This window comes from Papio anubis, unplaced genomic scaffold (genome assembly GCF_008728515.1).
Source record: "Papio anubis isolate 15944 unplaced genomic scaffold, Panubis1.0 scaffold132, whole genome shotgun sequence".
NCBI lineage: Eukaryota > Metazoa > Chordata > Mammalia > Primates > Cercopithecidae > Papio > Papio anubis.
In genome coordinates, this window is record NW_022161270.1 from 143401 (window position 1) to 159973 (window position 16573).

The window sequence follows — 16573 nt, forward strand, 5'->3', positions numbered from 1 at the left end:
ATGAATTTTAGCAAATAATTAGTCCAGCCTGATTAGATGAAAAAGAGTGAACATTTCATTATTTCTGAACACTAGGTGGACTTTTTGAGGCAAATTTGAAAAGGGTAGGCTATCTGACACATGACACACAGCAAACATGGGGAATATTTTCCTCCAACATCAACAGAAGTACACCTAAGAAGTGTGATTTATGTCATACATAATGAACTATAAAAATAAGAACATTTGCTCTACCACTGGCTGTTGCGATTTTCAAACCACTGTTATATTCGATAGCAGAAGGTCCTACATAAAGCAAGCAATCAATAAATACTTGATGAAGAAATTAGCAAGCATAATGAAAAATGAAAGATGCTTAAGTACTTAATTTTCTGAATTACCCCAACATATGAATGAACATTTTAAATGGTATGCTTTTCTTCACTTAATATACTAAAACCGTGAGTATTCAGAACCCTTGGGGAATTGGCTGTTCTTGACAAACAATGTTTGTAAAAACCTAGTAATTTATTCTTTTAAGCACTCAAACATTTCTGTTTTGCAATTAATTAGGTATATTTAAATTAATTCATAAATGCAATGCAATTTCAATTAAAAGTCCAACAGGATTTAAAAAATTAACTTCCATATGTATTATATATATATATTTAAAATTGAATTCCATGTAAAATTTATATAAGGCCAAGAATGGCCAGGACACTCCTGAAGAATACCAGCAATGATAGGGGACCTCACCCTACCAGATATCAAAATTGATGCAGGCACAGACAGATCAATAAAACAAATGCCTTAGAAACAGACCCAAGCACATGTAGATATCTAGCACATGATAGATGTGATGTAGCAACTGCTAACAGAAAAAGAAGGATCATTCAATAAGTGACACTGGAATAATTAGATACCTATAGGAGAAAACAGTAGGTCCCTATCTTATACCATAACCAAAAATAAACGCTAAACAAATTAACAATAAGTGAAAAGCAAAACTTTAAAATTTTTATAAGTAAATATCTATGACCTCCATGGTAGGGAAGAATTTCCTAAAGATGCAAAGGCAGAGCTATATATGAAAAGACATATATATATATATATATATATGCTATATAAGAAAAGATATACATATATGTATATGTATGTCTTTTTTAAAATTTTATTTTATATGTTTATGTATGTCTTTTTTTAAAATTTTGCTCTTGGCTGGGAACAGTGGCTCATGCCTATAATTCCAGTGCTTTGGGAAGCCAAAGCAGGAGGATTGCCAGAGGCCAGGAGTTCAAGACCAGCCTGGGCAACACAGCAAGACGCCCTCCTCAATAACAACAACCACCACCACCATACTTTATTATAGTGTTCAGAGTACAGATGAAATTCCTATACATCAATAATCATAAGGTAAACAGCTAATAGAATATATAAGGCAACTCACATAAGAGAAATCCAAATAAACCATAATATAAACTATGCTCTACCACAGTACAAAATAGGAATATGCAAATTAGAACATTAGATATAATTTCATACACATGAAATGAACATTTAAAAAAAAACTAATAGAACCTGATATTGGAGAATATCTGTAGCTACAGGAAGTTTCAGATACTGCTACTGAGAGAGGAAATCTGTACAAGCATTTGTAGCATAATTTGGCAATATAGAGCTGAAGCTGTGTAAAACTTCATGACCCTCTAGGTCTCTAAGAACATATCCTAGAGCACAGTGTACATAGGCGATAGGTAAAAAAGTATTCATTATGGCATTATGTGTAATGTCAAAAAGTGAAAAAAAAATAAAAATTCATCAACAGGTGAATGAAAAAATAAACTGTGATAATTTTGATAATGGAATATGAAACAATAGTTAAAATGAATAGCAAGTGTTATCCACATAGATTGAATCCCAAAATGGAATAAAAAACAACCAAGTCACAGAAAATTTGTATAGTATAATGCTATTTGTATAAAATCTTGAAAAGATTACTATCATTTACTTTCTCTCAGAGAGAGAGAGAGAGAGAGTGTGTGTGTGTGTGTGTGTGTGTGTGGTGTATTTATCTGCAGTACAAGGAGAAAATACGCATGGAAATAATGACGATGAAGTTTAAGATAGTACAACTCATAGGAGGGAAAGAAAGAGGGTAGAAGAGGGCTCCAAACATATCAACAATATTTTATTTCTTTAAAAAAGATATAAAAATATGGCAATATGTTAAAATTGAACAGAGCTGAATGGTGGGTAAAAAAACTTAGGGATGCTTATCTTTCTAAAATGTATCTTGCTTCTCTGTGTTCTTAAGAGTTCAAAGGACATTCTAACCCTCTTCTGAATGATTTGGGGGCAACATTACAAACAGCAACGATTACTGGAATAATCCTGGGGCTAGGCAGGCAGGCAGGGGGCCCCACTGCTCAACAGTACAGTGCTTTTTGAGCTGTGTTTGCAGCTGTCGGATTTGCTCTTTCCCGCTTCACTGCAATGCACCCACATAGTCTAATCACTTCTTTTCCTCTGCTGCTTGTAGCCTGCTGTGGACATGAAAACCATATAATTTACCTTATTAGAGCTTCGCCTTAAGGAAGATTAAAATATAGGTTCTGTGTGAGATATGGAAGAAACTTCCTATAGGCAAAGTTATCGATTGTACTCAAAGCCAACCTTTCATTTCATATCCCTTTCCCCTGACCTTTTTATTTTACACTGTCTGGCTCTTGTCTGTTTGGAGAGTTGAAATTACTGGGATGCCGTATTCAAGATTAAGTGATGAGCTACTATAGCATATAAGACAAAATATAATCTTTCTTACTAAAATGTAAAACTAAGACACATACACTCTCATGAAGCTACAAAAAATGACAGAAGTAGAGATTTAAGTTAAAGAATAAGCTTATGGATCAAGTGGTCAAAAATATTTCTAGTTCTTTGTAAGTAAAAAAGGAGCTTAATCTTACAACTGGCAGAAAATTCAAAATGCATTGCAAATTTTCATATGAAACTGGCACAATTCAAAAAAGATCTTATTTAAGTGTATTTCACTTAGAATGCTATGTACACATCTAGAAACGTCAGGGGAATGTGCGTCCTAATCCATTAACTTGACCCATTCAGTTCAATCTTTGTAGCATATATCCCCAGGCTGTAGAGATGAAAACACGCGAATCATGTATTTCAATCTAGAAGAAATCAGCACACATAGCTGTCCCTAATTTATTAAGGAAAAATTCAAATCACAGACCCGAAAGGTCTACAAAAGATTTCATTCAAATCTAGCATAAAACTTAAATGGTCTGTCAACCTCAAATATACATTACTGTTTCTGTGAGAGAGATACTACAGGAAAAGCTAGGAAATTTCAACATCCATTACAAGATAGATGATTTTAGCAAAAAAAAAAGGTCAGGAAACCAAACCAGTTAATTTTTCATTAAAAGGAAACCTCTAACCCTTGAGCTTTTAAAAAGCATTTTGATGGAGTATGAGAAAAACAAGGGGTCAAAGAATTTACAAGGACAGTGTTTTTTTTTTTTTTCTTATTAATCTAAAATAATTTTAAGTACAAGGAGAAAAATCAGGCTTATACTTGAGAAGCTACACAGCCATATATCAGGGGCAATGAGAACTATGTAATGTAATTAACGGAGAGGTGACTCCCTCCCTGCTTGGGATGTGCCCATAAACAGCCAGGGTCCTCTGGAGATGGCAGAAGAAAAAGAGGCTGATGGTGGACTCAGAAAGAAAAGAACACTGGGCCAGTAACATCGAGAACTTGCACATCATGACTTTAGCAGAAAACACACTACTTGTACTCAAGTTCAGCTTTCCCTGTAACTACTCCATGACTTTCTGGAAGGCATTGAACCCTTTTGAGACTCGGTTCATCATTTATATTAATAAACGAGGTTAGATGGGATTAGCTGTCACTTACTGTTTAACAGTCTGATTATATTTTATGAGCTGTAACTTTATATTGTCTATATGTCCCTTAATGCATATGAGCTGAATTCTTACATTTAGATCCTGTAGTCCTAGAGACAGAAATAAGACGACAGTGCTCATTTATTTCTGTTTTGTAATTCACAAAGCCAAACAAAGTAAATGTTAAAAAGGGCTTTCTGTGGCTAAAACACAAAATTACATATACAACCATGTCAAGAGCAAATGGCATGTAAGAAAATGCTGCTATATGAAAAGGTTTGAATTAGTGTCCCTGCCCAAATCTCATGTCAAATTGTAATCCCCAACGTTGGAGGAGGGGCCTGGTGAAAGGTGACTGGATCAAGGGGGCAGATTTCCCTCTTGCTGTTCTTATGACAGTGAGTTGGTTCTTACAAGAACAGGTTGTTGTAAAGTGTGTAGCACCTGCCGCTTTCCTTCTGTTCCAGCCACATAAGCTGTACCTGCTTCCCCTTCACGTTCTGCCATGACTGTAAGTTTCCTGAGGCCTCCCTAGCTGTGCTTCCTGTAGAGTTGCAGAAACATGAGCCAATTAAACCTCTTTTTTAAAAAATAAATAAATAAATAAATTACCCAGTCTCAGTATCTCTTTATAGTAGTGCACAGAATGGACTAATATGCTATATATTCTCCCACTGAAACTTTCACTTGCAAAATGTGAAAATCAGAGGACCAGTGTTACCCAGACTTCTAAGGCATTCTATAAATTAGACTCGATATAAACTCTTCTCAATATTCATGGTAAAATTTCACTAAAAGCAACCATTTTTTGTTCAAAAGAATTGCATATGGTGAAGTCGAAGTAACACTATTATTAATAACCACAACTGACATTCTGAGTCACTGAAATTACTCCACCTCTTCTTAAGCCTCTGTTTCTTTGTGTTTCCCCCCACACAAATAGAGTACATAGTATTTTGTATCTCTATTATGTACTCAAGAGCAGAAATACCAAAATAATTATGTCAGCTGAGAAAAATAAATTCACAGATGTGGTATAATAAGAAATATATTTGGACTTTGTCCTGGTTCCTTGCATACACCTTCTAAAGCCCTTGAAATTTCCTGAGTGATAGGCATGTCTTGTTTTAAATTCACAAGTCCCCCAGAGTTTACAGTAATGAGATAACTTAGGATGAGGCCTCTAGGCAGCTCAAGATGGGGCTGGCCACAGAGACCAATTGATCACCCATGACTTAAGTGCAGGTAACGTGTTTCCCTGAGTTTTTGAGCCATTCTGACAAGTGATCCAACCTGAGGAGGGGGTCATGGGAATCTATTTTATAGCTGGTCGCTCAGAACTCCTAGAGGCCCAGATTTGTGACTGTCATCTGAAGTGAGGGGCAGTTTTGTGGGAACTGGCCCTTAACTTGTGGGCTCTAACACTAAAAACAAGTGGATAGTATCAGAATTGAATGAAACTGCAGGATGCCCTGCTGGTGTCTGGAGAATCGAGAGATTGCTTGGTGTGGAAAACACCCACACATCTGGTGTCAGAAGTTGTGTAAGTGCAGAGGAAACAAGAATAGTTTCTGTCAGAACCAACATATCCAAAGGTTGAGAAAAATGACAAAGAAAACTCAGCATGGGCCCAATTCAAACCAATCCAAGAGAATTAGCAGGTTCATGAAGAGGAAATGGCAAAGACCTTACGGAAAGTGGTGACATCGTCCCAGGCTTCCTAACAAACACGAAAGGGTCCTACATTTTTATGATGGGAAGTTCCAAGACTCCTGAGAGAAATATTTTATGGCCAAATAATCTAAAGGAAAGTTTTTCAACAATGGCATGACTGACATCTTGGGCTAATGTTGGGTGCTTCTTCGCTGTGGGAGGCTCTGCTGTGCACTGAAGAATGCTTCACAGCATCCCGAACCTTCTATCCACTAGAGACCAGAAGCCCCCTCCCGGGTTGTGACAACGAAAAACACCTCAGACACTGCCAAATGCCCCTGAGGAGCGGATAAGGCTAAAGTGCCCTCGTTGGAAATGATTTCCCTAAACGGGAACAAGGGTAAAAAGAGAGGGATAGATCTAAGAAATGAAATTCTTATGATACACTCAAATTATCTGAGAGGAAGGCATTTAAAGAATTAAACTTATGTAGTAGTAGAGTCTATTGATTTCAAACAAATTCTGGTATTAAAAAGTTTTGTTCTGAAACAACAATAAAGCTGAGTAAGTCATAGGAAACAATGGTTTGCATAAACAAGGTCACTGAAATGGAAAGGAGATGAGGCTTAGATGCCCAGCCTGCAGAGGACTGGAGGCCCTTCTCGGGCTCCAGCAGAGGCAGTGGGCAGCTCAAACTGAGCCTAGAGGTCTCCTGGGCTCGGGGAGCCAGAGCTGGAGATCTGGGAGGCCTCAGTAGGCAGAATTTGTGGGGCAGACTACCAAAGATATGGAAAACACACACACACGGTGCTCACACATGTGCAGGAGCAGGGGGTGGGGGAGACAGGAACAGGAGAGGGAGAGAGAATGTGAGGCAGAGCTCCTGAGGTAGCAAAAGGGCCCCCCAAGTCCCCTGCTGAGCACTGATCTGCAGGTGGCTGAGGCTTGGGAGCCTGAACTAGAACCAGGGGAAGGCAGGAACAACTGGGGTTCAAATGGCTCAAGAGGCCCCAAAACATGCAGGGCGTTGGGTGCCTTCCTCAGAAAGGTCATGATGTGGTACTGGGGCTCAATTAGCCCCAAATTAAAAGCTACCCTGGATTCACCAGAACAATACAAGCCTCAAGCAATCTTATCTATGTGTCAAAAGAAACCCAGCACTCAACCCAATACCACAAAATCCAGCCCTCATCAGCATTAAAAAAAATAAAACTCTCACAATACCTGATGTTATGTCAGAAATTACTAGGCTTTCAAAGAAACAGAAAAATGGAACCTATAACAAGGAGGGGGAAATCAATTACTAAAAGAGTACAGAAATGACAGAGATAATGAAATTAGCAGGCAAGGATCTTAAAACAGCTACTTTATTTATTTGTTCATTTTTTTGAGACAGGGTCTTGCTCTGTCGCCCAGGCTGGAGTGCAATGACGTGATCAAGGCTCACTGCAATTTGATCTTCTGGGCTCAGGTGATCCTCCCGCTTCAGCCTCCTGAGTAGCTGAGACCACAGGCATGCAGCACTGGACCTGGCTAATTTTTAATGTATTTTTTGTAGAGACAAGGTCTCCCTATGTTACCCAGGCTGGTCTCGAACTCTGGGTTCAAGCAATCCTCCCACCTTGGCCTCCCAAAGTGTTGAGATTATAGGTATGAGCCAGCATGCCTGGCCAAAACACCTACTTTAAATATCACACCTACATACAAAACTGCCAAGGAAGGCATGAACATAATGAGGACAGAAAGAGAAGATCCAAAGACCCAGATAGAATTTACAGAGATAATTTTTTTTCATAATAGTTAACCAAATATCCATGCATTTACTTAATTCTTTCCTCACTGCTGATTTTTGATCTGACCATTATCAGATACTGCTAAGGTGTCTGCATCGGACTTTCTAGTCTAGTAATTGCTCTGTCACGTGCTACTTCTCATACTGCTTTAATTATTAAAGCTTCACCATACATTTTAGCATATGACAAGGAAGTCTTCTCTCAGCACTCTCCTTTTTCAACACTTCTTACGTATTCTCGCAGGTCTATTACTCCAGATGATCCTTAGAACTGCGTATTTCAAGATAAATTCTTCGAGGATTATAATTAGAGATACAGAATTCTTGGAAAAAATTAGCATCTTTACAATAATCATTCTGGGGCTATGATATTTCTCCTGATTTATCTCAGTGACCTTGAGATTCTCGGTTAGGTTTTATAGTTATTTTTATATGTCTCTCATTTTTTCTTAGGTTTTCAAAATAATTATTTATCTCCAAATAATATTTTTGTACTTCTCATTCCAATAATGGTATATTTCCCTTGATTCACTCCCTGTTATATTTAGTTTTCTATTTTTTTTTTAAATCATGAATTCAATCTTAAACTCTCCTGAGTTTTTGTAACTTTTTTTGACTATATGCAAACTTGACAGTAGTTTTATCAAATTCACCTTTTAATTGGCTCCAATCTGGACTGGCTGTTCTGCCTGAGGACTCCTTTCTGTCTGTCCTGTAGGGGAGGCCCTCTCCTTCCTGGATTTCATGTCATTTTTTTCTTGATGTCTCTAATCAGACCAATGCTTCTAGGTCTCTAACCAGACCAATGCTGACAGAGGTGCTGACAGGGATCAATGAGGATTGACTATCATGAGTAAATGGAGTTAGGTTAATTGGGACCCATATGCTAAAAATAGTAAAAATGGCTTCTACTCCACTATACAGAGAGATCAACCCCAAGGGGACTATAGATATAAATGTGAAAGGTGAACATAAAGCTTCTAGAAGATAACAGAAGAATATCTTCATGAACTCAAGATATAAAAAAGGGTTTCCTCAATAAAACACAAAAAGCACTAGACATAAATTTAAAATTAAGAATGCTTGCTCTTCAAAAGACACCATAAAAAGAAAATAACAACATGCCTTAGAGTAGAAGAAATGCTCAACACATTTAACTAACGACTAGTATGAAGAGTATTAAAGAGTATGTGAGAACTCCTCCAAATCAGTAAGAAAAAGATAAGCAACCCAAAAGAAGGGTGAGCAAAAAGCAAGCACTAAAAACAAGTAACCCGAAAGGCCAGTAAACACAATAGTGCCCAATTTTGCTACAAATCAGCAAGGACAAAATAAAACACAATGACATTCCATTACCCTCAGATTAATAAAAATGTACAAGTCTGGCAATACTGAGTACTGGCAAGAATATGGAACAAAATGAACTCATACATGCTGCTGGTGGGAATATAAACAGGCATGATGATTTCAGAGATCAATGTAGCATTATCTATGCAGGGGTGAAGATTTGCAGTTCTACTCCCAGGTAAATACCCTAGAGAAATGTTGCCCATGTGCCCCAACTGACATAGTATGGAATGTTTATGACAGTTTTGTTTGTAAAAACAGAACACTGAAACTAATTCAAGGTACCGGAACATGAGAATGAATAGGTAAGAGATCTTACACAGTCAAATAGTGGGTAGTATATATAGCTACCTAAATAAACTACAGTCATGAGCAACGTCAGTGAATCCGATAAATAATGTTCAGGATAAAAAGAACACATACTATATGAATGAACCCAGTTGTCAAAAGTGGACAAAACTAAAGTGTATTCATCATAGGAATATAAATCTATGTGATAAGACTATGCAAGGGAATTAATCCAAAATTCACAGTAGTGATCACCTTAGTAGCATGGGATGGAAAGGAGAAATCAGAGTGAGGGATACAATGGGGTATCAAAGGTACCGGTGATTCAATTATCCATGTGCCGGGGTGGGGATTCAGGAGTTCCCTTTATTAAGCCATCTATGTACATTATACAGTCATCCTTCGGTATCTGTGGGTTTCATATCCATGGATCCAACCAACCCCAGATCAAAAATATTCAGGGAATAAAAAAAGGATGGTTGCATCTGTACTGAACATATATAGATTTTTCCCTTATCATTATTCCCCAAATAATACAGTGTAACAACTATTTATAAAACATTCATACTGTCTTAGGTATTACAAATAATCTAGAGATGATTTAAAGTAAATGGGATGATATGCATAGGTTATATGCAAATACTACACTGTTTGACATCAGGGACTCGCGCACCTGTAGATTTTGGTATTTGCAGGGGTTCTGGAATCAATTCCCTACGGATACCAACTGATGGCTGTATACTCTTGTACTTGTATGTCATAATAACATTTTTTCTAAAAACCACTTAAGAGTCTGCACATCCCTCCTTATACCTCTGTAGCTCAAAAACCACCCTTGACTACCCTGGAGGGTTTACTTTCTTGAGTGAACCCAGAACACTTCCACCATGGGAATGCAGGCATAGCAGGCTTCGCTGAGGTGAGGGATGAAGTGCAATTTATATGCTGAATAATGAGAGCCTCAATCCCCTTCTTTTTCTCAGCTCCAATGTGATTATCACATTCTTTTTCTTTCCCCCTCGAGACAGAGTCTTGCTCTGTCACCCAAGCTGGAGTGCAGTGGTGCAATTCTGGCTCACTGCAACCTCTGCCACCCAGGTCAAGCAATTCTCCTGGCTCAGCCTCCTGAGTAGCTGGGATTACAGGCGCCCACCACCACACCCAGCTAATTTCTTTTTTCTTTTTTTTTTTGTATTTTTAGTAGAGACGGGGTTTCAGCATGTTGGCCAGGCTGGTCTCAAACTCCTGACCTCACGATCCACCTGCCTCGGCCTCCCAAAGTGCTGGAATTTCAGGCATAAGTCACCATGCCCGGCCAATTATCATATTCTTTAACTGCCATGCCATTAAGCCTAAAGGATCAATTTCAAGGTATCACGTGCCAATCCTGGGTATGGTCAACAGGGCATTGCTTTTGTCTTTCTCCAGTGGCATCGATGGCTATTGCATCCCTGTGTTTACCACACTACTTCCTTGGCTATCACACATCATTCATGTTGTCCCAGAAGCTCACAGCGGTTACGTCTGTCATCATCATCACAGTCTTAACTTTTGGCTGAGCTGCTGCTGGGTTTTTGTGTGTGTAATAAGATATTAACTTAGAAAACACAGACTGTGGTAAAAATGCAGTATTATTATTTTGCTTTGGAATTTGAACGTGTGATAAAAATAGTCACAAAAAGTTAAAACTTACCTCTGCTACTTCCTTTTGAAAAGTCAAAGTCATCTGAGTTCTGCCATAAACAAAAGGTCCATCTCTACAGGAAATATTTTCAAGCCACTTGATAATCAGTGGAGTTGAAACACTAAAAGGCAGATTTCCAATAATATGTACATTTGGAGGATCTGGTGGCAGAGGAAAAAACAACCTGAAATGATTCCATCAATATATTCTGAATAAAATTTCAGTGACAAGTAAAATCAGACTGGATATTAATAGCATCAAACAAAAATACATAAATAGACATGGCTAAATATTTTTCATTTCACTTATTATTCAAAAGCAATGTTTTCTCACAATCGGCTTTGGATTATTGAGGAAAAAATTATACTTAATTACTGCTCAGTTACTCAGAGAAAGTCCTTGAATTTCTGGCCTAGGAAATACATGAGAAAGAGTTGGCTTGAGAAAAAAGAGAATTTATTTTGGACATGATGAGATTAAAGGGCCTATGGGACACCTAGATGAAGCTGTCACAGGTCAGACACCCAGGAAGGGGGTACAGGCAGCATATAAAGATGTGAATGTCTGCAATACATAGGTGGTAAGTGAAACCACAGGAATGGAGTAATCTGGCAAATCTGCCCAAAAAGAAAAACCCCAGAAACAACAATATGTACAAAGTGGGTAGAAAAATAACCACCAGCTAAGAATAGTTAGAAAAAGTTCACAAATGTAAAAGGAAAAACAGGAGGGGCTGGTATCGGGGAGAAAAACAGCAGAGAAATCCTCCGGAAGACTATGGATTACAGTCAAATGAATGTGGAAGAACTCAGTCAGATAAGGTTTGAAACAGGTAATGAGGAAGGCACTGTGGTTCCAGTGCGGCTGGGCTGGGGCAGAAACCTGAAGGCTGTATGCTAAGAACAGGAGGGCCTGTTAGCTGGCGGAGACTGCGAGTGCGGCCCATCTGAAGGAGTCTGGTCATGGGGGAGGCCAGAGACATGGGGGCAGCCAGATGTGGAGGCACCCTAAGCCCTCCTCCGTTTGTTCTGAGAGTCTGTTATAGGAAGAAACATACCCTATTTATCTATGCATTCTGAAGGGCTGCACACAGCAGGTACCCAATAAACACTGCCTGTGAATGAAGACTGCCTTGGTTGCTCACTGAATGTGAAAAATAATAGAAAAAGTTAAAACAGAGGCTTGGGCATGGCTCAGTTTACTAAAGCACTTCTTTTTTCCCACTATTTGGAACAAATAACAATTCACAGTTTACCCTATCCTTATATGGTATCACAAAAAATGATAAGTTTATTTGCACAGAATTCAAAACATTTAGAAATTTGAGACAAATGAATTAGAATTAAGAAAAAGTAACTAGATTTTATAATTTGGAAGCAGGAAGCAAGAGAAAATTATAATACACATTATTTAATTCTGTTCAGATAATTTTAAATATAAACATAAAACATCTGTAATAAATGTATCATAAAATGAACACCATAAAAGAGATGTTTATAACTACCCAAAAGCACTTACCATCTTCCCAGGGTCTTTTAAGACTTTCTGAAAAAGCCTTTTCTACCTTAAATGTCAAGACATCTCCATGAACAATTCTCAGTTTCCCAGGTGCTGCCTCAGAAAGCATCTATTTTATAAAAAGATCAGTCAAGTGAGCTCATATACTTATGAAAGTAACAAAACTAAACTTTTTAAACCTGTGCATTTAAAAAATCAGTTAAAAAAGTCAGAGACTAGGGGTGATCATTCATGAACAAATACTACATCATGTCTATTGCAAAAGACAACGGTGGTGTTTCATTTTAACACATATGAATGATTAGGGATAGTAACAGACAGTACAACACTAGCTTACAGTTTTACAAAGATATTAGTGTAATTTTGACCCTCAGGATGACATTATTTCTGCATAGATTTAGCATAAACTCACTCCTAACAATAAGTTTTTAAATTAGAGACTAAGGACATTATCATGAAATATGGATAATTAATCAGGAGTCAACTATATGAAAGATAAGCTTAATTTAACTAAATCTTCATAGCCTAAATATATACAAAGGATTCTACATATCATCAAGATCTGTAACTTAATAGATGGGTAGATTTAGCCAAGTAGAAAGTCACCTGTCGATGCCAGTCTCCACTTGGCACTCCGAGATACTCCTCTGAGCAGAGCATCCCTAATCTTAATATTTGTTGATCCACAGCCCTTATCGACCTATGAATTACCCTGGATGTTTTAACAATAGCTACTTCCCAACCTATTTCCACCTACTAACCATTTGCTTTCTTTCCTTTTCCTTCTGTCTTTGTGAGCAAAAAGGGGGGAAAAAGCACTTTTTCCTTTGTAATCTTTTTCTTCTTCATTCCACCTACCCTACCATCATACTCTCACAGTACTGAAGAGTTGGCACTTAATTCAAAAAACTTTATAGCTAAGTCATCTATAAATTCATATTGTGTTAAATGCCCCATACCCAACACAAAACTTGATTCTTGAAGACCTTCGTTACATATTAAAGTCTCTGAGCTTATAAATTTTAAAAGGCAGGAGTGAATATATCAATGAGAAGAAATATCACTGTAAGGTAGATTTCAAGGGAAGAAGTGACTTTCTTCCCACATTAAGTCAGAGCTCAGAGAACCTTGGCTTCAACTCAGTTGCCAAGATTCTAGAATGTGCCTAGCACTGGATAGGGATGGCGAACAGGCTCAAAGGGAACATTTGCCCTGAGCCTACCTTGGTCCTAATTCTCTGGGTCCATTAAAGCTGATTTTTTTTCTCCTAACACCTCTCCTTGCCCAACTCATACAACCAAGAGGGAGGATAAACAAGATGATCACAGAAGCCAGAGAGGAGACACTGGACCAAGAAACATGGCTTGTGGATTAGTCCACCTTTGGGGTTAACACTGTGCTGTGCACCTGCCTCTTTACAGCACTTACAAACTGTATCTCAATTTCCCCTGCAACGACATATGCTCCTTAAGGTCAGGACCCATTTCCTAGCTACCTTTATAGCCCCTGTAGCTACAGCAATGCACGGTGAGTGTTTAATACATATTTAAGAAGAAGTGCATGAATAAGTGAATGACCAAAAGGCATTCAGGTCTTTGTAAAGCTGGAAACTTTCTCTTTTAGCCTGGGAGATCCAATTTTGTACGGTCTAGAAAATTGCAAAGATTTACTTTACAAGCCAATCAGGCAGATTTATACAAATAATCTTTCAGAAATAAATAGTTGAAGTGCCTCTACTGGTAAGAGGCTAAACATATTTTAAGTCTGGAAATCATCTAGTTTGATATGTTTAGCCATGGTAGTTTAGCAAAAATAATCACATGCCTCTGATATTAATATACTTATGGATTATTTTAAATTACCACTCGTTACTAAAACTTGATCTGGTGAGTTCCAGGCAATACATCTTGGAAAATATAACAATTTCAATATACTAAAAATTTAAAAAGAGACAGCTCTCTATGTGGCATGCTCTTAATGTATAAAACCACATATTTAATCATAGCACTTACCGTCAACGGAAAATGCTAAAATTTTTTCTATAATTATGTTTCACAAAGTTAAGACAAAACAAATCAGCGTGCCAAAAACAAAGACGCAAAACTAAAAGCTTATGTCTCATGATGTCAATATATGGAAAGTACTTAATAATTAGTAGTTAGGACTAAAACACAACAAAACAATGTAAAATTGGCTCTTTGTCATTAACTTATATGCTCTGATAATCACATTTCAAACGTTAACTTTTCCCACACTGACAGGTACAACTGCATATCTAAAAGCTAATATAACATAAATAAATTTACCTTCCTTTCCTAGGTTTTGTTTTTGTTTTTTGTTTGGTTTTTGAGATGGAATCTTGCTCTGCTGCCTAGGCTGGAGTGCAGTGGCGCAATCTTGGCTCACTGCAACCTCCGCTCCCAGGATTCTGGCAATTCTCTTGCCTCAGCCTCCCTAGGAGATGGAATTACAGATGTGCGTTACCACGCCTGGCTAATTTTTGTATTATTAGTAGAGACGAAGTTTCACCGTGTTGGCCAGGCTGGTCTCTAACTCCTGACTTCAAGTGATCCGCCTGCCTTGGCCTCCCAAAGTGCTTGGATTACAGGTGTGAGCCACTATACCCAGTTCCTTTCCTAGGTTTAAAACTACATTTCTTTTGGGTTCCCGTTCACTTTTCAATCTCAGTCAATGACAAACCAAATCCTCCCCACACTTTAAAACGTGCACCTCCTTCTTGACAATTTGTAGCTTGATCTACTTTGCAACTCCCCACTGCAGAAGGAATGAATGCTGGTGTTAACAGATTTATGTGAAGTCCTAAAAGCAAGTATGGGGAAAAAGTGCTAGACAGACTAAATTGATATTATGATTATTGACAGTACCCTTTTAAACACTTCAAATGATATTAAGCAATGACACACAAAGACTTTCTAGCCAACCAGTAACAGAAATGTTTTCACTACCATAATGATATATGGGGTATGGTGAAGGAGTGGGAAAAATCACTATTATATGCATTCAAGAATAACAATGGAGCATTACACTTCAAAACCCTGGAGGTGTTATCACAGAATGTGCTTAAAGGCACAGCCAATCACAAATGCAGGCACCAGATTACAGCCAAATGAGTACTTTTACAGACACTCTCAAATGGTTCTTTTCACTTTTATTTTAGTGTTCAATTCTATATTCTTCCAAAATGAGATGTATGCCAGTTTAGAGTAAAAGGCATCATTACACAAGGCTATAAAAGAAGAAACCGAAAACCAAACCATGAAGAAGGGAAGCATACACGTAAAACACAAGAGCTAACAATCCTGACAATCGTGAGAGCTGATTTACATAATGAAATATACAATTTTTGCTTTTCAATAGTAGTTGTACCAAGACTCCAAGAGATAATTTTTTTCCTGGTATTATGCTTTGCAAAGGGCACATGAAACAATGTCATAAACAATGCCTTTAATAAAAGTTAAAATACAAATGTAGAAGCATCTTTCTGTGGCCATTTAAAAAAACCTCTCCTCTAATCAAAGTCTTAGTGAAAGCTCCTCTGCAGGGGGCAACTAATTGTGGTTCGGCTAGGCAGTTTTTTGTTGATTTTACTGGATAAGGAAATAATTTATACAATTCTTAGAACTTACACAAAATTATCAATTCCTTAAGAAAGAAGAAATACTACACCGAATAGCTATTTTGTACATTTTGTCACCTTCTCATGTAAGGGGTTCATGGCAGCCAACACTGTAGTTACATTAATTATCTTCTTCCTGATTTGCCACATAGTAGGGCCCAAATTTGAAACAGGGCTGGGCAAAACTGTTAAGCAAATTGTATGAGAAGGAAATAATCTATAGTATAAAATATAGTAGTTGAAAGACAAAATTTGTATTCTTATATATAACACATATAAAAGTACTGCTTTTTATTCATAAAAAAATAAAGATGTTAAAACAGACTTTTCAGACTTTTAGAGAGGTCACAGCATGATGTCAAAATGTCAATTAGCTTGCTTTATTTTAGTATGTAAAATAACTTGAATTGTATTAAAAATGTACATTTTCAGACTTTTCAGTATTTTAAATTTATGAACAGAGCAAAAACAAACAGAAATCACATAACCACTCGTATCTTAAATGATACTACAAATATCTAAAAATATTTTTATAGGAATTTTAAGTTTGTTGGACATTTCAATGTCATTATCAAATCTTTCACTCTCTTTTTTAAATTTGACATTAGATTTGTATTAGTCTGTTCTCATGCTGTGAATAAAGACATACCCGAGCCTGGGTAATTTACAAAGGAGAGAAGTTTAATTGACTCGCAGTTCAGCATGGCTAAGGAGGCCTCAGGAAACTTACACTCATGGTGGAAGG

At 37.4% G+C, this 16573-nt stretch overlaps 1 protein-coding gene across 9 annotated transcripts in view; it reads right to left on the reverse strand.

The window, feature by feature from the left end:
* The window catches only part of LOC101000937 (dimethyladenosine transferase 1, mitochondrial), a 64838-nt gene that overhangs the window by 37132 nt on the left and 11133 nt on the right, over positions 1 to 16573 (reverse strand). For all 9 annotated transcript variants that reach the window (XM_031661339.1, XM_031661344.1, XM_031661341.1 and 6 more), the window contains exons 3-4: positions 12192 to 12300; positions 10683 to 10834 (exon numbers count right to left, since the gene is read on the reverse strand). In XM_031661339.1, the coding sequence (XP_031517199.1) occupies positions 10683 to 10834; positions 12192 to 12300 (261 nt within the window). The remainder of the gene's footprint in view (positions 1 to 10682; positions 10835 to 12191; positions 12301 to 16573) is intronic.